Source organism: Salvia miltiorrhiza, chromosome 6 (genome assembly GCF_028751815.1).
Source record: "Salvia miltiorrhiza cultivar Shanhuang (shh) chromosome 6, IMPLAD_Smil_shh, whole genome shotgun sequence".
NCBI classification, from domain to species: domain Eukaryota; kingdom Viridiplantae; phylum Streptophyta; class Magnoliopsida; order Lamiales; family Lamiaceae; genus Salvia; species Salvia miltiorrhiza.
Window position 1 is genome coordinate 1,135,217 of NC_080392.1, and position 21,614 is coordinate 1,156,830.

The window sequence follows — 21,614 nt, forward strand, 5'->3', positions numbered from 1 at the left end:
GGAATAACATTTAGGATAGTATATGTTGTGTTTTTCAATTATGACTTCCTAAAAAAAGGACTTATAGTATTTTATTTGTATGTTAATTAACTTATTCAATTGTGTTTTAGTGATTGTTATATTTAGGGCAAAGATTTCATTTTGTCTCATGGTATTAGCGATTTAACAAAAATGTCTCAATTTAAAGATAAGTACCCATGATTTCAATATTTGATTATTCGTGTTCCGAAAACAAATTCTGCACCAAAATACTAACGTGGAATGTCGGAATTCCACGTTCGCAACTTACATGACATATTTTATTGGTGTAGTGAATGTGGAATTGTGATACACCCAGCCCATCCCCTAGCTTGGCCATATTATGCTCTAGCCCATTAGCCCATTAGGTTTTTATTATTAGGTATAAATAATGTAATCTTTAAGATTATTAAGCATGAATGAATATATTTTGGTTGATAGTTATCAAACTTCTTTCTTCTCTCTTGATTTCTGGAGTTTGAGCTTGCTCGAAAAGCTTCGCCATTGATACGGATCGTATCAATTGGTGCTTTCATTGAGAGGATCTCTCTTTGAATATCCCATTTTTATCAAAAAAAAAAAAATGTCAGGATCTGAAATTCTCACAGCCATTGAAGAGCTCCGTTCCTCCATCTACAGCCGGCAAACCTCCATCGACGCTGATTTTCCGAACACAAAAACGTTCCCTCCATCACCAACTACTGCTCCAGATTTCTGCTGGTGTCCATCCCCTTCCCCATCGCCCATTACTCCAGCCCATTACCCACCAAAATTGTTTCCCCCAATCCTACATACAACTAACTCCATCTCACTTCTTCCCATTCGCCGTCTAAGCCGATCTGAAATCGAAGCTAAAAACGACCTCGGGCTGTGTTACAATTGTGACCAAACCTGGTCCGATACCCACCGATGCCGCAGCAAATATTTGATCCTTTTTGGCACCGATGATGAGGATGACTTTGGAGATCCCAAGTCTCCTTATTCTCCTTATTCCAGGGGTGGAGTTGAAGTTAAAGTGAAAGATATCTCAAGCATTTGCGCCTCTGCACAGCCTTTCCCTTCGCCCCATCCTTTTACAGGACTCGAACCACCATCTACGCTATCACCGATAGATCTCCAGCCTCCGCCGCCGTCAACACCTCCACTGCCCATACCACCTCCTCCCACCGAGCCACCCCCAAACGTACCGTCTTCCCCTGCAACACCACCACCATCGCCGCCGCCACCACAACCACCGCCACCAATAACTCCTTCGGGTAATCCCCCACCAACGCCCACCCCACCTAGTCAGTCACCACGGTCTCCGACCCACCGCTGCCGCAACAAAAGAATACTCCTTCAGGGTTATGGAGAAGATGACCTTGATCCACCGGGCAATCCTATTTCGGCAGTCGACGATGAGATTATTGAGGGTGCACCCCCGCCGCCGACGTTGCAGACAATTATTCTACAGCGAGCGAGGGTTTATCATGACCCATTGAATTGGTTGTTTGAGATTTATATATGGCCCAAGTCTAAAAATGAAGAGCCCAACCCAATTGTTATATTTGGGCCCAATATGAGTGGCCAAAATCTTTGATTTTGGCTGCACACAGCCCAAGTGTACAGGGCCGTATCTGTCGTTCTCTCCATGTTACAATTGGAGTATTTCCACAGCCTCAAGGCTTCTCTCTGCTATTAACCACGCCACATCACGCCGTCGAAGTTAAGGAGAAGGATCGTGGACTTGGTCAAGAAGTCCAGCTATGTGGCGAACCGCCGCCGGATCTCATGGGCACGCCTAGCCGATCTGTATCAGTTTTGAGTTTGCTCGGATTAATTTTCTGCAGGTTTTCAGCTGGGACTTTTGTCGAGCACATGATGGTCGTACTTTTATCAAGCTTCTTAGTTGATTTTCAGTCGGAGCTTTTATCAAGCATGAGTCGAGCAGTTGTATTTTGGCTCTATTTAGCTTTGTTCTTGCAATTAACGGGCCAAATCATCTCCCATAGCCATTTTTTTTTCTTTACAACTTCACCTTGAGGACAAGGTGATTGTGAAGGGGTGGGGAATGATACACCCAGCCCATCCCCTAGCTTGGCCCTATTATGCTCTAGCCCATTAGCCCATTAGGTTTTTATTATTAGGTATAAATAATGTAATCTTTAAGATTATTAAGCATGAATGAATATATTTTGGTTGATAGTTATCAAACTTCTTTCTTCTCTCTTGATTTCTGGAGTTTGAGCTTGCTCGAAAAGCTTCGCCATTGATACGGATCGTATCAAATTGCTGCATTCCACGTCAGTATTTGCCATTTGGGTTTTGAATTTATTTTTCGGGACACAAATAATCAAATATTGAAACTATGGATATTTGTGTACACTTATTTTTAAGTTTGGACATTTTTGTTAACTCGGTAATATGAGGTGAGAAAATCGAATATTTACCCTTATTTTTATTTAGTAAACAATAGTAAGTTAAATAAAGTAGGTGACCATTACTCGTGAGTTATACCAAGTTTTTATTCATCAAGATTGTATTTTTAACGAGATGAAATTTGATTGATACACAAAATTTCACCACTTGAGTTGGAGAGTCATGCTCCTAGATTGTAGCAGCAAAAAGAAGAACAGTAAACGGAAAACTGACCAGGTTCAAACCTATGGATCTTCATGCCTCATCAGCTCATCTCATTACTTTATTATTAATATTAATAATAAAAATCCCATCAAATTCATTGGAAACCATGCTATCACATTCTCTCTCTCAGAGTCCCTTTCTCTCACCTCAACTAAATTTCTGCAACGCCGGACCCACGTGGTGATCACCCAATCTTCCCCATATCATTAATGATTAGCTTTTCAAGAATATCCTTTTTATTGTAGTATAAAGTTTTCTCATCACCTCAAAGAACGAACCTTTTCCAAGATTTTTTGGTGGGCACTGAGCTTTGATGATTGGAGCTGCTGGTTAGGAATATTCATAAAGTTGGGAATTCTATTTATCTTTCTTTGGTGGGATTATTATTGCCATGGGCTTCCCTTGTGATGGAGCAGAGAAAAATGGCGGCGGCGGAGGTGGGAGTTTGAACACACTCGTGAGGAGGAAGCAGGTTGATTCTAAGCATGTTTCCTCATCTGGGACTCGCCAAAATCAATTGGCCAGGGCTCTCACTGCACCTCATCTCATCGCCATAGGTATGTAAGTAACCACACATTTTAGAGAGAGAGAGAGAGAAGTAATCTCTAATTCAATAATTCCAAATTCTACTTTTAGTGTGTTTTCTCTCGGTTTGGTTGTATAGATGATGTTCCTGATTTCTTATCTGTGGAAGAAATATTATCATTTTCATGTTTAGAGTTTAATCTCTTTGGAGCTGTAAAAAATGTGGGCAAAATCTGTGGTGTAGAGTGAACTTGAAGAGGGTTTACGAATTGATGATTTGTTGGCTTCAGTGAAGTTAACTTTGCTATGATTCACTGAGCTGTTATACTCCCTCCGTCCTAGCTAAATCGATCAACTTCTTTTTGGCACGAGATTTAGGAAAATAGTGTTTTAAGTGTTTTTGGTAATAAAGTGAACAAGTGATCAGATGTTTTGTTGCTTAAATTTATTCCATATAAGGAAATTGATCAAGTTAGTTGGGACGGAGGGAGTACTAAAAAAACATTAGACTGAAAATGGAGGCAATCAAACCTGTTCCTATCTGTCTTTGTGGTCTCATTATGTATGCCTATGAGTGATTTCCCAACTGTTTTCATGAACTTTTGTAGGAGTCGGCGCGACGATTGGTTCGGGTGTTTACATTCTGGTTGGCACAGTTGCTAGAGAGCATTCAGGGCCAGCTCTTACACTTTCATTTCTCATAGCTGGAATAGCTGCTGGTCTTTCTGCTTTCTGCTACGCCGAGCTAGCTAGTCGCTGCCCTTCTGCTGGAAGTGCCTATCACTATTCTTACATATGCATCGGAGAAGTGTAATAAACTTGTTCTTCATAATTTCCCTTTTCTGCTTTAAATCCTTTCTTACTAATAATGTATTTGACTTGAATAAACATAGTAATTAATATACTCTGTCAAAGTTAGAGCTCTGCATATATGTATCATCAGGTATCACCGTGAGTTGTGATGCGTTCAATTTTTGCAGCGTTGCTTGGTTGGTTGGTTGGGCGTTGATGCTGGAATACACTATAGGAGGTTCAGCAGTGGCTCGTGGTATATCCCCGAATCTGGTATGCTTCATTTCGTTATCAGTTTTGACTGTACAAGTTCTGCTGCTATTATGATATATTCTACATTATCAGGCCTTGCTTTTTGGAGGTCCGGATAGTCTGCCTTCTTTACTTGCTCGCCAGACGATCCCTGGAGTTGATATTGTTGTCGACCCGTGTGCAGCCATCATAGTCGTTTTAGTCACTGCGCTTTTGTGTCTGGGAATTAAGGAGGTCTCTCTCAAACCATCCTCACTTAGCTGCAAAGATGGTCTTCTCATTATTTTCTAAAACTTTCAAGTGTAAAAAAAAATGATTGCTGCAGAGTGCATTTGCCCAAGGGATCGTTACTTCTGTGAATGTGTGTGCCTTGATTTTTGTCATCGTGGCCGGTGGATATTTAGGCTTCAAGACCGGATGGCGTGGCTACGAGCTCCCTGCCGGGTAATCACTTTCCATCTCGTTTGACACGATTTGTGTTTTCTTGTAAGTTGTAACTAAGGAGATGCTGATGCATTTTTACATCTGAAAAGATACTTCCCCTTTGGGGCTAAAGGGATGCTTGCCGGTGCTTCAACCGTGTTTTTTGCATATACAGGGTTCGACTCCATCACAAGCACAGCAGAAGAGGTAATGTGTTTATTACAACTTTATGTAACAAGACTAATGGGAGCTCGATAGTAACTTCTCTCGATGCACAGGTGAAAAACCCTCAGAAGGATCTGCCAATCGGCATTGGCTCTGCTCTGTCTATATGCTGCACCCTTTACATGTTGGTTTCTGCAGTTATCGTTGGTTTAGTACCCTATTACGCAATGGATCCCGACACTCCCATTTCCTCTGCATTTGCTAGCCACGGAATGCAATGGGTAGCGTACGTCTACACTCAGCCGTGGGGAAATGCTTATATTTCTCGAGCTCCCTTTTACAGCGTTGTTGTTTATCTTTGTGCAGGTATATCATTACTATTGGATCTTGTACAGCTCTTTGTGCGTCGCTGACGGGGTCTTTGCTTCCACAGGTTTCATTTTTCACATTAGTTTAGGTTGATGAGAATTGGGGCAATGAAATACTACATGATCATATCATTTTTTACATTACATTAGTTTAGGTTAATGTTATTCTCTGTGTTCTTACTGTGCAGCCGCGAATATTAATGGCAATGGCTAGAGACGGACTGCTGCCGTCGTTTTTTTCAGATATCAACAGAACCACGCAAGTTCCGATAAAAAGCACGATTGTGACCGGACTTCTTGCCACAATCTTGGCCTTCATCATGGATGTAGAACAGTTGTCAGGAATGGTATGCTGCTGCCACTTTTTTCCGATTCTAGTCCAAGTTATAATTATATCGATGATTATGATTTATATAAAATGAGAAGTGTTCCAAATTGGAGTTCGAGACTTAAGGATCGCGATGATGTTGTTAGCGTGATCTTTCCAGTCGAGCGCGTTCAAGATTTGCTCTCATCATTTATGCGTTTCAGGTTAGTTTGGGCACGCTTCTTGCGTATACGACCGTGGCAATTTGCGTGCTGATACTGAGATACGTTCCACCGGATGAGGTGCCGTTTCCATTATCTTATAAGGAAGCGATAGACTCGGTTTCTTCACGACGTGCTATCAGCAATAGCCCTGCAGACGTCTGCGAAAATACTCCATTTTTAGCCAGGAAAGAGACACCTACAAATAGGGGTTGGAACTGTAAGTTTGGACTGAATGTTGTATATTTGTGATGGCTCATTATTTTGAAAGAAGTATATATGTGGTGATGCTTGTTTCTTCTATGGTGTTGTAGCCCTCGTGAACAAAGGGAATCGACGGAGGATTGCCGGCTGGGCTATCGCGATCACGTGCGTTGGCATACTTATTTTCACTTGTGCTACTTCATTCTCGAGCCTCTCGAGGTACACATACGGTTTCTAGCTATCGCATTGATCTCTGACTTCTAAAGGGGCGTTTACTTTGCATGATCGAGTAACTTTATCCCCTTTCAAAGGGATATGAATCAAACAAAACTAGCTTAAATGATATAAATAATCAACGACTTTGGGATATTATTCATTTAAGTAAATAAGATATTAACCTTACTATTTTTAGCTATCGAGGCTAATCCTTCAAAGTAAACGCCCCCTAACATGAGAGCGCGCATCTTATAGTCCGTCTACTGACATATTGCCAGCGTCCTTCGATCTACACTCTGTGCCATTGGCCTACTTTTCCTTCTTTCGGGTCTCACACTGCTGAGTTGCTTAGATCAAGACGTCGCCAGACATAGTTTCGGACGAGAAGGAGGTACGTACTACGTAGCCTGTTTGAAACTCCGTTGTCTTGAGCCGTATCCCCTTACGAACCGTTGCATCTCGTTCAGGTTTCATTTGTCCGTTGGTCCCGTTGCTGCCGGTAACTTGCATTCTTATCAACATGTACTTGTTAGTCAATCTCAGGTGAGTAACTCTATTCGCGAGCGTAAAAACTTGTGTCAGACTGTCTAATGGTGTATGTTTGGACCCGAATCCGATTCGGGTAGCATATTTGTAACATTGTTGTTCCGGTAGTGTTTGGATCCGAATCTTGACCCGTCTTAGAGAATCTGACACGAGACTCCCCCTACTATATGCAGTGGAGCGACGTGGACCCTGGTGTCGATATGGCTGGCGTTGGCGCTCCTCGTCTACGTGTGCTATAGCTGCACGCGCAGCCCGTTGAAGCACGCGTTTTACGTGCCCGCCGCTCACGTCGATGAAATCTACGAGGCATCGTCCCACGCAGCGCCATCATCTCACGCCTATAACATCTAATACACATATTGCACATGCCCTATGTTTTTCCAACTACCATTTGTGCCTCTCCCTATTGTATTCTTTGAAAATTGTACATAACATCATTTTTGTTGTTTGAATTAAATATCGTGTAAAGATATTCTTGGTGGATGCAGAAAAATTTATAGGGACTTATGTAAAATTTTCAATGTGTCAGCAATACATAGAGAAAAAGAATTACTCCCTCCGTCCCGCTTCAAATGACCCTATTTATATTTTGGGTTGTCCCACCTCAAATGACCCAATTCAAATTTAGAAATATTTAACACTACTTTTTGGTTGATTTCACCACCACTTTATACTTTTATCACATATTCCTTAATTTTTGTGCCGAAAAATTTAGGGCCATTTGAAGCGGGATGGAGGGAGTAGTTTGGAGGGACTATCTTTGGATCCGCCCTCCATTGCCTTGTGTTATTTGTTTGAAATGGAATGATGTAAATAGTAAATCAATTTAGACAAAAATCACAATTTGACTTATTATTTAAATATATTTTAAATTTTATGGATAAATAATTACTTCATCTGTCTCATTAAAATTGGTGGATTATTTTATTGCACGAAAAATAAGAAGAAAGTGTAAAGTGGTAGGGTCTACATGTAATGCCTCAATTTTCTTTATTAAATACTCACTTCGACCACAAAAATGGTGTGTTTATTGCTATTTTCGTCCGTCCATAAAGATTGTATGTTTTACTTTTTTAGAAATCCTCTTTATGCTTTAAACTTCATTTACATTCAATATTTACAAAATACTCACCATTTACTTTTATAATTTGATGGGCTCAATAGTCAATACAATCATTTAACACTAAAATCACATCTTTCAACTTTTTTATTAAAATTGGTGTCCTCCACTCCACCATACACTCTTTGTGGATGGATGGAGTAATAAAATATACTTTGAATAAAATATTAAGATTCGAACATTTAAAATAACTCAATTTTCAATTGCAGCAAAAACCATTAAATAAAAACATAATAAATTTGAGTCTTTATTCTAATTAAAATAAAACATGTTCATTCTTGATCTCTTGACCATCATCACTCGCCTCGCCTTTCATCGCATCCATGTCACTAGACACTTCTCCCTCGAAGACATAGTCATCCCACAATTCTAACATAGCTCACATGTTTTCTTCCACACCTTTGTTACACTCATTGATATGAAAAGAATCACCGTCTCAACTTTTGTATACGTGTTGACACCATTATACTCTTCCTATAAGTTTTGTGTTCTCTAACCATCGAACAAGTAATCTCGAGGACATGAGAACTATAAATTTAATTTTATCATAAAAACAAATCAAAACATGATGAATATATTTTTGACTTTTTACCTTATTCAATTGCTCGGAAGCGATGATGGTCATTTTTCTAAAAAATATATATTTTATTACATATCTACAGAACCTGTAGACATGCAATAAAATGACCATCATCGCAACCGCCACATCGTTTCCGAGTAAGATAAAAAGTCAAAAGTATATTTATAATGTTTTGATTTATTTTTTGTAATAAAATTTGATTTGTAGTTCACATGTCCTCGAGATTACTTATATAAATGTTTAAAGATCGCAAAACTTGTAGAAAGAGTACAACGGTGCCAACACATATATAAAAGTTGGGACGACGATTCTTTTCGTATCAGTGGAAATGTAACAAAGGTGTGGAAGAAAATTTGTGAGCTATGTTAAAACTATGGGATGACTATGTCTCCGAGGGAGAAGTGTCGAGTGACATGCATGCAATGAAAGATGGGGCGAGTGATGATGGTCAAGAGATCAAGAATGAACATGTTTTATTTTAATTAGAATAAAGATTTAAATTTATTATGTTTTATTTAATGTTTTTCGCTGCAATTGAAACTTGAGTTATTTTAAATGTTTGAATCTTAATATTTTACTCAAAGTATATATTATTATTTAATAAAGAAAATTGAGGCGTTACAATATGGTATAAATAATAAAAGGTGCTTTGAATAAAAATAATAAGATTTGAACATTAAAAATAATTCAATCCTCATTTCATTTGCATCTCACATAAATAATTGAGCAAAACAAATAAATGACTTAAATGCATAATTAAAAATCCCACCTTTCCTTCTTCTTTTCACGTAAAATAATTAAAGATTAAATCTTGCGCTCCTCACCTAAAATATAACCGTAATTAAAACATGGTTAAAATCATGAGTGCACAAAAACAATGGGTATATAATAACATCTTAAACAAAATTTACTAATTAAAAAGTAAAAACTACTATAGTACATTTAAATATTAATACATAGGTAATATTTAAAAATATGTACTTAAAGGAAAACAACTCATAACTCATTATATATATATATATACTTATACGAAATCATCAACTAATATATACATATATTCATGCTTCAAAACATTAAATCAAAATAAAGCTATGTATATGTATATTTTCGTACCATCACTATTATATATATATATAGAGAGAAAGGTTAAACAGAGAATGATAAATATGTAGAGAATAGAGAATAAATCTCGTGCATTGATCTTGATGAATCTAGCGGCTATCATTTCTCATTAAAATAGTCTGTCGTTTTAATAAAAAGGTTATGCACGTAATTTACATTTTCTATTATTAACAGCCATTCCTACATTTAAGGTAAATATCGTGTATTGATTTATGGATTCTATTTTTCTCTCTCTCAATCTAATTCACTCTCTCTCTCTCTCTGTCTCTCTCTCTCTCTCTCTATGCTAATGTCTCTTGTCGATCTTGAGAACCTGGGGTCGTACTGCGTCGGCGACGACAGTGATAATAAAGTCACCTACAAGATGCTCACAGACGAGAGCTCCGACGACGATGCGCCAGAAGATGAGAACATCTGTCAAACACAGATCGTGAGTTTCAGTTAGGAATCCTTACGCCTCCACCACCCTCAGTCCTTCTGAATCGCGAATTTTAGTTCGGATTTCACTATCCATCTCTCATTTTTTCCTTTCTCGAAACTCCCAAAAAGCTAATTTCGTTTTTGCATCAATTTTTCCAGATCGCAAATCTAATGGCCAACGAGCAAGTTCGTGTTCTCATCATCGATGTTGCTGATAGGAACTCTTTTCATGTTTTAGCTTCTCTGATTTGTTTATTTTCATTTTTTTTTTTTGGATTTTTCGATGTGTATTCATTTGGATCGTCATTTTCAGTCGATTTATTTGTTGGATTGTTAGTATATTATTTTGATTTGGTACCTTAATTTATAAGTCGATTTTATGGAGATCTAGTATTTGCTTTGTATTTAACTCGTTGATGCATATGAATATTTTCTCGTAATGAAGATCAAATTTAAACTACTAAACTTCAGCTGGACCTTATCTGCTTTGCCTTTGTGAATGAAATGCAGGAATAGTTTATACAAGATTGAAGTTCGATCCCATTGAGAACTTTTTCAGTTATTTATGGTTGTGATTTTGGAATGAATATTTCAATTTGAGATTTACCTATATAATGTAACACAAGTTCAGGTGTAACTTTGAATAGAATTCATATTTTATTGTTAGTAATTGTCAGTAAGAAAAATTCGTATATTTTGTTTAGGTGTTCGTAATTTTTTTACGTTTGTTCGAAATGCTATATGTCAAATATTTATGTTAGTAAGAAAAATTCAAATATTTTATTTAGGTGTTCGTAATTTTTTTACGCTTGTTCTAAATGCTTTATGTCAAATATTTTATGTTAGTATGAAAAAATCGAAATTTTATTCAGATGTTCATGAATATAAATCATATGTTATTGTTAGGAATTGTCAGTAAGAAAAATTCGGATATTTTGTTTAGGTGTTCGTAATTTTTTTTACACTTGTTCGAAATTCTTATGTCAAATATTTATGTTAGTAAGAAAAATTCACATATTTTATGTAGGTGTTCGTAATTTTTTTACGCTTGTTCGAACTTTCTTTATGTCAAATATTACATCCAATATTTTATGTTAGTAAGAAATATTCAAATATTTTATTCAGATGTTCATGAATATAAATCATATGTTATTGTTAGGAATTGTCAGTAAGAAAAATTCGGATATTTTGTTTAGGTGTTCGTAATTTTTTTTACACTTGTTCGAAATGCTTATGTCAAATATTTATGTTAGTAAGAAAAATTCAAATATTTTATGTAGGTGTTCGTAATTTTTTTATGCTTGTTCGAAATTTCTTTATGTCAAATATTACGTCCAATATTTTATGTTAGTAAGAAATATTCAAATATTTTATTTAGGTGTTCGTAAATTTTTTACGCTTGTTCAAAATGCTTTATGTCAAATATTTTATGTTAGTAAGAAAAAATCAAAATTTTATTTATGTTCATAATTGTTTTAAGCTTGTTCGAAAATTTTTATGTTGAATATTTTACACTTCAAAATGCTTTATGTTAGTAAGAAAAAAATAAACCAACATAAACTCTTTGCAAACCTCAAATATTTATATTTTACCTTGAACAGAACAAAATTCTAAATGAACATAATACAATTCTTTGATGAAATGATACTCGAATGAAAAATCAAACCAACATTAACTCTTCGCAAACTTCTCACCCGGGCAACATAACTGCCACATATTACAATGACATTAGAGAAATAGTTCATCAATCAAACAAAACACTCTTGTTTCAAAAAACCTAATGATCAATTCGAATTCAGTCTCTTCAACATTCATAATCATCACCCACATAGTCTCTTTGTATCACACTATGCATCGACAAACTAGTAAAAATCAAAGCCCTGAATCTGATAATCAGAGGATGTGGAGTTATATGTTGTCTGAACTGGCTGAACCTGATAAGCTCTGCAACATAGGGGTGATGGATGACAAAATCAGCACATATATTCTGTTAAAAAAACTGGAAAATCAAAATGGTTCATAGAAATTTCATTCATTTTGTAGCGCCATCCATTTCTTGAATCTACAACACAATTATTAATACAAAGACTGATTTCTCAGCAAACCACAATCTTTCGTAATAATTAAAATTAAGGGGCCAAAAAGAAGGTGCCCCAACAACCATGAAATCAGTAGAAAATGCCGCAATTTAAATGTTGGAGAATTTAATGGAGATAAAGTGAGATAAATTGTTATAGAAAAATCAGTCCCCAAATATAGAATCACAAAACTGGACCAAAACAATCCGAATATCCGAAGCTTGAAACATATATTAGATACATTGAACTTTGACTCTTAAAATTACGAACAAAAATCGAAATATTTCGAACACACTCTCATACCCATCCGATCTTTCCATTTCCCCTTTCCAGAAGCCATCTGAAAATCCTATTACTTATATAAACCTAATCAAATAGACTGCAACAAAATTGAAAATCCAGACAGTTGAAAACCATTAATCTAAAATAATTGAAAACCCGAATATAGAATCACATAAACCCTATCACTTTTTGATTTCGATTGATACATTTAAATCCCAATTAAAAATTTTGATTTTAATTTTGAAAACCATTAATTATCGAAAATCCTAAATCTTGTTCGATTTAAAACCCCTAAAAGTCAACAAAAAATTCGAACAAAAATAAAAAACAAAACGACTTACCTGTTCGATTTCAGCCACACCATGTCTTCAAGCAGAAAACCTCTATTCCAAATCGTCGACCAAGAACTACGAAATAATCGGAAAAAAAAATGATTCAATGAACAATCGAAAATAGAAGAGATGGTCGAAAATCTGTAAATGAAAACTAATTCTTGTCGAAAAACCTGGAAACCCACCGCACAGAGTAACATCGATCGTAGCGACGCGCGCCCTGCTATGGACAGCCGCCGGGACCGAGAACAGGCAGGGGAAGAGAGAAGTTACCGATTGTAGGGTATATTAGGAGTAAAATGGGGTGGGGGAGATGAAATGAGGTAAATGGGAGTAAAATCCGGTGGTTCCAGTTTATACTAATTTGCACAGTTACCGAAATACCCTTATTCTATTTAAAATGTAATTTCGAACAATAATTATGGTAATTAAAATTGGACACTAGATTTATTTTTAACCGAACGATTAAGCGATTTTAAGGGCTCAGATCTATTCTTTATTCTCTATACATAGGGTCATTCTTTGTTTAACTTGACCCTATATATATATATATTCATGCTTCAAAACATTAAATCAAAATAAAGCTATGTATATGTATATAAAGTGGGCATGAAAAAAAAAAATCAAAAATAAAGGAATACAAAGGAAATGCAGAGAATAGGCAAAGGCTTACCTCATCCCATAAAATAGAGAAAGAATTCGATGATTTTAAGTGTGAGACGAGAGGTACGAAGAGGCATATATTTATACTAGAAGTTAGGGTTTTAATTTTGGTAGAGAAATCAATTAAGAAAAATCTTTCCATAATTTTGATTTAATCAAAAAGGAAAGGTGTGTTAGGGTAAATAATAATAATAATAATAATAATAATAATAATAATAATAATAATAATAATAATAATAATAATGCTTAGAATTTATTATAATTAAATGCTCATGCTCATGCAATATTTAGGCGCGACTTATAAAATATAAAACTTAAATTTAGTTAAATTAAAGCAAATAATTAAAATATTTGGGTCTCTACACTACACTTTTTTGTTAAATTTTGTCATTTATAGAAACAAACCATTTATAATGAGACAACCCAAAATAAAATATGGAGCATCTTAGTGATTTTAAAACAATTTTAAGGTTAAAAATATTTTTTTAATTATTTGATTATTTAAAAAAAATAATTTTGCCCAATCTTTTATACTTCATCCGTCTCGTAAGAAAGTATTAGTACATTTTTCATTTTCGTTCATCCCATAAAAAAATATCACTTGAAAATGAAATACTCAATTTAAAATAAAAAATAAAAAATTATTAATGTATTGAGTGAAAATGAGTGGTCGGCGGTTCGATTTCTGGCTTTTGGCTTGGGGCCGAAGACGTGAAATCCGATAAGTAAAAGGACGCAAATGCAATTTTTGGAAGAGAGTGAAGAGAGCAAATCTAAAACCTGAGTAAAATCCTGCAACTCCACTGCTCGTCGTAATCAAAACCACATCTTCTAACAGCCACCGCCGCCGCCATCGTCACCGCCGGCATGGGCGGCGCCACCAGGTTCATGACCCTCCTCACGGCCCCCTTCCCACCCCTCCGACCATCGCTTATCCTTCTTCACCGCCGTCTTTCCTCTCTTTCCATCGCTCCCCTCCGTCTCCACACCCGCTCTCCTCTTTCCAAATCAAAAACCCTAACTCCCCAACCCCCCAGCTGCTTCCACTCTCAACCGAGCAATAACACCTACGCACTCCAATCCTCCGCCGCTCAGCAGCACCTCCACCACCCGTGGCCGGAATGGATCAATTTTCTCAATTTTTTATCTAATGGACAGGGATATTCCGCCCCTCACGGCGATAAGATCCCGCCGGAGGACGCCTTCGTGGTGTATGAGAAATTGAGCGACGATTTTGTCAGCGCCGCCGCCGCTTGCATCGCTTTCTCTCGTGCCCGACCAGATCTTATCGGGTTTGTACTCTTTTTTCATTTTGTGATTAAACGTGCAATGTGAGGTACAAATTTTGATTGACTACTGAATTTGTTGAGGCAGTTTTTTAGAATTGTAGCTTCTTTCCTAGCTGAATGTCTGATTTGACAAATTGAAACAGACGGCTTTCGAGGAAGGATATTGAAGCTGTTGTGTCAAATGGAACTCCATTTTTGTTCAAAAGTGCGCTTGACACGGCAAGAAGGATGAGGGCGTTTTTGGGAACTGCTGGCAGCAATGTATGTGGATGACACTTTCCTTTTTATCTGCTGAAACTAGTTCTCTAAATTGCTTTATAGAATCATATATATAATTTTTTTTTTCAAGTTGCACTCTCTGCTATGTTGCTACTAGAATTCTGGATTCTTCTTAATGATTCTTGCCGTGGCCTATGTAATGCAGAATGCCATTTTTTCAGGTGATAGTAGAAAGTGGTTGATGTTTTTTTTTTTTTTTGTTTCTTTTAAATGTCAGGTAGCAGAAGTTGATAAAGCAAGATTGACTGATCTAATGAAGTATATAATAAGTTATGCAAGCAATCCTACAGCTTCTTCTGAAAGAAATGGGCTGTATAGTAGGGAACTCGTTGATTCGTCTGTGCGGAATCTGTTGCATGAAATGGTTACAGTATGTGGTGGAGCTCCGACAGGATACATGCCTGCTTCAGGACATCAGTTTTCGGGCAGTGATAGACATGTCCCGAATCCTAATGGACAAAATATTGAAATGAAGAGAGGCGACTGGATATGTCAGAAGTGCGTATATCTTCTATTTTTTCATGAGATCATATTATAAATGCTTTAGAGAAGTATTCTCTTTTATGTAAAAAGATGGTATGATGAATCCTCTGAGGCTAAGAGAGACCAAAAATTAGTCTTTGCTTGCTACTTCGTTTTATTTAATTGTGATTCCGCCCCTAACAGTGAGGTTTTCCATCTTCCTCTGTTGTGAAATGAATAAAGTAGTCTTGGAATATCTAAGTAGGATATAACTTGTTTTTCGGTTCCTTTACCTTTTCCAATAATCTGTTTTGGCAGGTGCGATTTTATGAACTTTGCAAAAAACGTTAAATGCCTTGAATGTGAGGAACCCAGACCAAAGAGACAACTAATTGGCGGGGAGTGGGAATGCCCTGAGTAAGCATTTTCCTGTGTTCTTTGTATGCTAAAGAATCAATTTACAGCAATTCAGAATTTTTTGTTAAGACTGATGTGATGTATTGTTAATGCGCTGTATTGCAGATGCAGTTTCTATAATTATGGAAGGAATACGGTTTGTTTGAGATGTGACTGTCGACGTCCTGGTGCTCCGTTGTTTAATAACAATAACTCTCAAAAGATTGGGACGCAGTTCTCTCCTTTATCTCAGTCAGGTTCTTCAGATATTCGATATTCAGGGAGCAACCATGCCAAGGCTGTTCCTTTCGTGCCACTACCTGCAGATACATTCTCTAGGAGATATCAAACTCCGGAGATGGATAATGGAAATAAAATACCAGTAGAAGCTAACAATACAGCCTCATCAGATGTCAGGAACCGGACAGCTATAAGTAGCACTCCTCAGGGTTTATCTGGGAATACTCAGCTCACAAGAGACTCGGCAAGTCAGATTGATATCCAGAATAACGAGGGAGAGCAAACTGAAAAGGCAGAAAGATGGTTCAAGAGGATGGCTGAACTACAAAATGCCAAAGATTTGCCAAATGCAGTCTCGGATGAAGATTTCCCTGAGATAATGCCAGTGCGCAAGGGAGAGAACCGGTTCGTGGTTAGTAAAAAGAAAGATCGTTCACTTACTTCTCCACAGTACAAAAGGCAGGTCGCAATGGATCAGGCAAACAATACTAATTTTGTGCCTTTCGTTCCCTTCCCTCCTGGCTATTTCGCTAACAAAGGCACGGAGCAGCCCGGTGGTCCAGATTCACCAGCAAATACTGTCAGTGATACATCGTTTAGTAAAGCAAGGGAACATACTGATAAATTTGATGCAAAGCATGGAATGGCGGATTCAAGTACTGTTTGGAGGAATGATCAAAATGCAAGGAGCTCAGGGGACTCTCTGTATACGAATGAAACCAGTACTGCGCAATTTGGTGGTGATTATTCGAAACAATATAGTGGGGGCACTGTCCAAAATTCTTTCGCGTCCGACACCATGAACACTAATAGACAAACTGGTGGATATTCTGGAGCAGGGGATGCTTCCGTAGCTGGACATGGAGGAGCTTTGTCTAGCGAAACCGGTGCCGCACAATTTGGTGGTGATTATTCGAAACATCATAGTGGGGGCAATGTCCAAAATTCTTTCACTTCCCACACCATGAACACTAATACACAAACTGGTGGATATTCTGGAGCAGGGAATGCTTCCATAGCTGGGCATGGAGGAGCTTCGTCTCAGCCGCCTAAAAATGAAAATGTCCGTACTAGCTGGAGTGGTCCGAGCTTGGAGGGGTCAGCTGTCAAGGAACCAGATCCTCTCGATATGTCAGAGGAAGCCAAAACCGAAAGGTGGTTCAAGCGTGTAGCTCAGATAAAGGACATATCAGAGCTAAGCCAGATCCCAGACGAAGACTTCCCCTCGATAATGCCAATGCGGAAGGGTGTCAACAGGTTTGTCGTGAGCAAGAGGAAAACGCCCCTTGAACGGCGGCTGACAAATCAGCAATACAGAAGAAATCTTCCTATAGTCCCTAATAATCCATTGAAGAAGGAAGGCGACAGCAGTTAATTTCAGTGAGTTAGTCATTTTTAACATACTCTGCTGCATATATTGTTATTTATGTAACATGCAGTATGTTACCTTTTTATGTGTTTTGAATTATTTATTTTGCAAACAGGCGAATTTCAGTAAATTCATGTGATTGTATTTGTATATAGTCTCTTAGCCAGCCTATCAAACATCAAATAAGTGAAAATATAAATTTTTTTTTGTCAAGAAGTATCAATTTACTTCAATCATCATGCCCAAAACCTCTCTAAATCCCTAGTAAACTCCTCTGCTCTACCCAAAATCACACCACTATGATCAGCTTTTGGTATGATATGAAGCTCTATCTCTGGATCCTTCATCTTCAAATTCAAGCTGCATTGCACAGGCACAACTTCATCCTTCCCCCCCTGCACGACACAGATCTTCGCCCCGGCTGCCCTCAGCACCTCCAGGTACCCGTCCAAGAACCTCGCCCCGCCACAGACTACGTTGTGCATCGTGTGCCAGGCCGAATGATGAGTGTGCCGTGTCACATCCGTGGTCATGAAGTGAAGATCCCTAGAGAGAGGAGGAAGCAGAAATTTCAGCCAAGAATCTTGATTTTCACCTTGTGGTTTACATATAGTATATCTAAGTATCTAACCTGCTTCGTGTTACCAGCTTTATAATCCATTCCCAGAATCTGTGATTCCGGCACAGGAAGAAACATGCGCATCTGCCCAGGTGCTCGTACCACGCCATGAAGGCCGAGAAGAACAGCAATGGCGGCCACACCCGCCTTGCAGCAATCTGTCCGAGGGCTTCTGCAGTAGCATCTCCTCGCGAAGCAGAGAAGTAAGGCTGAGACTCAGAGACAGAATAATCAATGGCTTAGAATAGTAGAGACGACTTTCTAGGTCTACCGAAGAAGACGATGACTCACAGGAGCTACCAAAGTGATTGATTTCACTGAAGCAGAGTGCTTTGCAGCCAATGCTAGAGCAATCACACAGCCCATGGAGTGTGCGACTAGGTGGAAGGAGCTCAGCTCAAACGGGCCGATCACGGAGCTCTCGATCATTTCTACGTGATTCGTCAACGTGTAGGGGCAGTCTTCGGGCTTCGGGCTGCTGCCGAATCCTAGTAAATCTACTGCAAATAATCTGTAGTTTTGCCTCGAGTGTTCGGAGAGATTGAGGAAGACGGTCTCTTTCCAAAGTGAAGACGATGAGAGGAAACCATGTATGAATATCACATTCTGCCCACTATTTTCTCCTTCTGCTCTAATCTCCTCCTTCTCTGTCAAAGGGAAACTTATGCACTATCAATTTTCATCCATAAGTGGCTCGTTTGCTATGCATGATAACAGTGGGATAAATACCTATAGCACCCTAATACGTTGTTTGCGTAAAAAATTAACGCCCTTTATAAATTCACAAATACTATTCATTATCTTTTTGGTTCTTGTATATCTAATAATTATTAGGCATTCAAATCAAAGATATCACACATTATCTCATACCACGTGGCAAACGAGCCCCAACAAAACTAATGCACAATCCCTTAACTTCTCTGTTGTCGAGGGTTAATCCTCGGATTTAACACAGTCTTCCAGAGGACGTTTACTTTGCAGGATTCATAAAATGCATGATTGAGTAGTTTTATCCTTAAGGGTGTGTTCATCATGAAAAAAATGAGGAATAACAAAAACTTCTCTCTTTAAATCTCTCATTTATTTTCCCTCATTTTCTGCAAAAGTCTCCAAGAAGGGATAAAAATAGATTTTTTTGTTACCCCTCAGTTTCTTCATTGCTAAATTTATCAATCAAATACTTCATCCGTCCCAGCTTTTAGTATCCAACTTTCCTTTTTTGGCCGTTCCACATTTTAGTATCCATTTCTATTTTTGATAAAAGTAGGTGGGGCCCTTACTCCACTTTAATTATTTTAACTCTCACATAAAATGTGGGACCCTTATTCCACTCACAACACATCAATTACTTTATTAAAACCCGTGCCGTTCTCGGACGGAGAGAGTATAATATTAGAATGAGATATGAATCGAGCAAAATTAATTTAAACGAGTATTATAAATAATCAAAGATGTTGAAATATCTCAGAGTTTGAATCCAGTAAACAAGTGATTAACCTTACTAGTATGTTTTATTTATCAAAGCTAATTTTTAAAAGTAACGTTTCAATGCATTTGTGTTGTTTCAAAAGTCAATGGTATAGCCTTCTCAAAAAAAAAAAAAAAAAAAAAGTCAATGGTATAACCTTACATAACGGATGAAAGATTCTATCTTAAACTAAAAGGATTCCTCGGAACAAACAAAAGCCAGTTAAGCAAGATGAATTAGTCAACAAACATCACAAATTTTCCCAAAAAAGAAAAAAAAGAAATGTTGATACCTCTTTGTTGTTGTTTGACAAGAAGATGAAGGGCGGAACGAGTGGTCCATGAAAGGCAAGACTGACAGCCGCAATCAGACCACCTATTTTTTCTGGTAAGAAACGTGGGCCCCTTTCTCTTTCTGGTAAGAAATGGTGGAAGCTTGAGGAAGAGGAAGCCCATCACCATTTCCCTAACTACGTTTCTTCTTCCATGGAGGCTCTCCGACAGCTCAGCGTGGAGCGGCGATGGATGTCGCTGTTGAACACAGCAGCATGAAGAGGCGGCGCCTTCCAAGAATCCGTCGGCAATTCTGAAGATGAAGCACATTACGAGGTCTAGAATGTCTAGCAAGAAGAAGACGGCTAGACTGGCTGCAGCGATCAAGCTTTCTGGGATTCTTGAGACCCATTTCCCAGACATCTTCAGCTGCAGGAAAAGAGAGATGATACAAAGAGACACGTCGCAACTTTTAATTTATACATTGGTAGAGACGAATGGGCCAAAATAATTTAAACCGAATAACCGATTCAATAACATATATTTATTATATTCTAATATTTTATAATATTTCATTTTAAAAATTTAATTTACCTTTCCTAAGTCTTTATTTTTAGTACAAGCATATATAAGAAACAATGGTGTCAAATGGCCACATTGAACATGCAAACACAATATTTGGCCACTAATTGAAAAAAACACAAATTATGGCCATTAATTAGGCAATATGCCTAATATAACCTTAATTGGGCGGACTGGGTAGGGTCAGGAGCGCGGGTCGCGTGCCGGGTAGGATCAGGCACGCGGGTCGGGTTAGGCACTTATGGCACTATTAGTGCCATAAGTGCCAACGAATTTTTTTTTTACTCTCCTGCCCTGTCTACCCCCCAAACCCCCGACCCCACTCACCCCCAAGCCAAAAGAAACTTTTTAAACACTTCCCCTAGGGTTTAGATATTCCATTTAGGGTTTAAATTATCCATTTAGGGTTTAAATGTTCCATTTAGGGTTTAGATGATGCTGTTGTTTCTATATTTGTTCTGCATGTTTGGCACTTATGGCACTAATAGTGCCATAAGTGCTAAAAAGACCATTTTACTTTATTTTATTTTGGATTTTCGTTGACACTTATGGCACTATTAGTGCCATAAAATAAAATAACAAAAGTAAAATTTGATTTTTTTTTTTTGTTTTTGGCTTGGGGGTGGGTGGGGTCGGGGGTCTGGGGGGTAGACAGGGCAGGGGGAGTAAAAAAAAATTTGTTGGCACTTATGGCACTAATAGTGCCATAAGTGCCTAACCCGACCCGCGTGCCTGATCCTACCCGGCACGCGACCCACGCTCCTAACCCTACACAGTCCGCCCAATTAAGGGCAAAAACGTCCCAAAGCTATAAAAATGGCCAAAATTTATGTTTTTTCAATGAGTGGCCATAATTTGTGTTTTATGATCCATTTTGGCTATTCCAAAATTTTACTCCATATATAATATGATATTCCAACTTCACCATTTCATTTGCCATATGATGATATCGCAGTAATATATTTAAGGGGTTAATACCCATAAATCCCATAACTATTTGTGTTTTCGCGTTTTGCATCAGTTTTAAAATTTCTGCCACAATATATCCCAACTAAGCATCCGAGCAATTTTTGCATTCTATGTAGTTTTCTGGGAAAATTGAAGCTGACTTGGCAGCCGGACTTATCTATGTGTCATTTAATTCTGATAATCAAAGCGACGTCGTTTTGCCTCACGTTTAATTGAAATTACTAATCACGAAACGACGTCGTTTCGTTTTCTTCACACGTTTCTCTGTTTTCGCGGCCTCCTCGCTCTCCAGAACACTCCCGATCAACTCCAACCCCAATTTTCTCACTGCATCTGCCATGATTTCCAAGACCCAGGGCTTGTTCTCGCATAATTCCAGAAGCGTACTATCCTCAACGCACGTGGTGCGTTGG

The 21,614-nt window shown here is 37.9% G+C and overlaps 3 protein-coding genes and 2 long non-coding RNA genes across 9 annotated transcripts; 3 read left to right on the plus strand and 2 right to left on the minus strand.

Moving 5' to 3' along the window:
* Window positions 1-2,732: 2,732 nt before the first annotated feature.
* On the plus strand, window positions 2,733-7,173 carry LOC130987709 (cationic amino acid transporter 2, vacuolar-like). The gene is made up of 14 exons (XM_057911341.1): window positions 2,733-3,197; window positions 3,774-3,975; window positions 4,146-4,230; window positions 4,303-4,443; window positions 4,535-4,653; window positions 4,743-4,839; window positions 4,911-5,083; window positions 5,164-5,230; window positions 5,354-5,512; window positions 5,697-5,913; window positions 6,008-6,116; window positions 6,392-6,504; window positions 6,581-6,656; window positions 6,833-7,173. The coding sequence occupies exons 1-14, from the start codon at window positions 3,032-3,034 to the stop codon at window positions 7,008-7,010; spliced, it is 1,902 nt and encodes a 633-aa protein (XP_057767324.1). The 5' UTR covers window positions 2,733-3,031; the 3' UTR covers window positions 7,011-7,173.
* A 2,351-nt stretch (window positions 7,174-9,524) lies between these two features.
* On the plus strand, window positions 9,525-10,265 carry LOC130987710 (uncharacterized). Its single transcript, XR_009089834.1, has 2 exons — window positions 9,525-9,975; window positions 10,061-10,265. It is a non-coding gene; the product is annotated as an uncharacterized LOC130987710 (long non-coding RNA).
* A 1,289-nt stretch (window positions 10,266-11,554) lies between these two features.
* On the minus strand, window positions 11,555-12,932 carry LOC130987711 (uncharacterized). The gene is made up of 3 exons (XR_009089835.1): window positions 12,779-12,932; window positions 12,603-12,668; window positions 11,555-11,845 (listed from the first exon to the last, which is right to left on the minus strand). It is a non-coding gene; the product is annotated as an uncharacterized LOC130987711 (long non-coding RNA).
* A 1,078-nt stretch (window positions 12,933-14,010) lies between these two features.
* LOC130987712 (zinc finger protein VAR3, chloroplastic-like) lies at window positions 14,011-18,651 on the plus strand. 5 transcript variants are annotated; one of them, XM_057911347.1, is made up of 7 exons: window positions 14,018-14,548; window positions 14,689-14,806; window positions 15,042-15,322; window positions 15,605-15,703; window positions 15,809-16,827; window positions 16,927-17,302; window positions 17,665-18,651. In XM_057911347.1, the coding sequence occupies exons 1-6, from the start codon at window positions 14,124-14,126 to the stop codon at window positions 17,295-17,297; spliced, it is 2,313 nt and encodes a 770-aa protein (XP_057767330.1). In that variant the 5' UTR covers window positions 14,018-14,123; the 3' UTR covers window positions 17,298-17,302; window positions 17,665-18,651. The 5 variants fall into 5 exon arrangements, with proteins under 5 accessions (XP_057767325.1, XP_057767330.1, XP_057767326.1 ...); XM_057911343.1 differs by having other exon boundaries at window positions 15,809-17,302; XM_057911345.1 differs by having other exon boundaries at window positions 15,809-17,302; window positions 17,940-18,651.
* LOC130987713 (probable lysophospholipase BODYGUARD 4) lies at window positions 17,463-20,139 on the minus strand. Its single transcript, XM_057911348.1, has 4 exons — window positions 19,671-20,139; window positions 18,202-18,557; window positions 17,923-18,119; window positions 17,463-17,837 (listed from the first exon to the last, which is right to left on the minus strand). The coding sequence occupies exons 1-4, from the start codon at window positions 20,071-20,073 to the stop codon at window positions 17,528-17,530; spliced, it is 1,266 nt and encodes a 421-aa protein (XP_057767331.1). The 5' UTR covers window positions 20,074-20,139; the 3' UTR covers window positions 17,463-17,527.
* Window positions 20,140-21,614: the final 1,475 nt, after the last annotated feature.

Excerpts from the sequence above, each read along its gene's own strand:
- LOC130987713 (XM_057911348.1), bottom strand. The coding sequence starts at position 20,073 with ATGTCTGGGAAATGGGTCTCAAGAATCCCAGAAAGCTTGATCGCTGCA. Across the intron at positions 18,558-19,670 it reads TGTCAAACAACAACAAAGAG|AGAAGGAGGAGATTAGAGCA; the intron begins GTATCAACATTT and ends TCCCTTTGACAG. Across the intron at positions 18,120-18,201 it reads CAATCACTTTGGTAGCTCCT|CCTTACTTCTCTGCTTCGCG; the intron begins GTGAGTCATCGT and ends TCTGAGTCTCAG.
- LOC130987709 (XM_057911341.1), top strand. The coding sequence starts at position 3,032 with ATGGGCTTCCCTTGTGATGGAGCAGAGAAAAATGGCGGCGGCGGAGGT. Across the intron at positions 4,231-4,302 it reads GTGGTATATCCCCGAATCTG|GCCTTGCTTTTTGGAGGTCC; the intron begins GTATGCTTCATT and ends CTACATTATCAG. Across the intron at positions 5,231-5,353 it reads CGGGGTCTTTGCTTCCACAG|CCGCGAATATTAATGGCAAT; the intron begins GTTTCATTTTTC and ends CTTACTGTGCAG.
- LOC130987712 (XM_057911342.1), top strand. The coding sequence starts at position 14,124 with ATGGGCGGCGCCACCAGGTTCATGACCCTCCTCACGGCCCCCTTCCCA. Across the intron at positions 15,323-15,604 it reads GGCGACTGGATATGTCAGAA|GTGCGATTTTATGAACTTTG; the intron begins GTGCGTATATCT and ends CTGTTTTGGCAG. Across the intron at positions 15,704-15,808 it reads GGGGAGTGGGAATGCCCTGA|ATGCAGTTTCTATAATTATG; the intron begins GTAAGCATTTTC and ends GCTGTATTGCAG.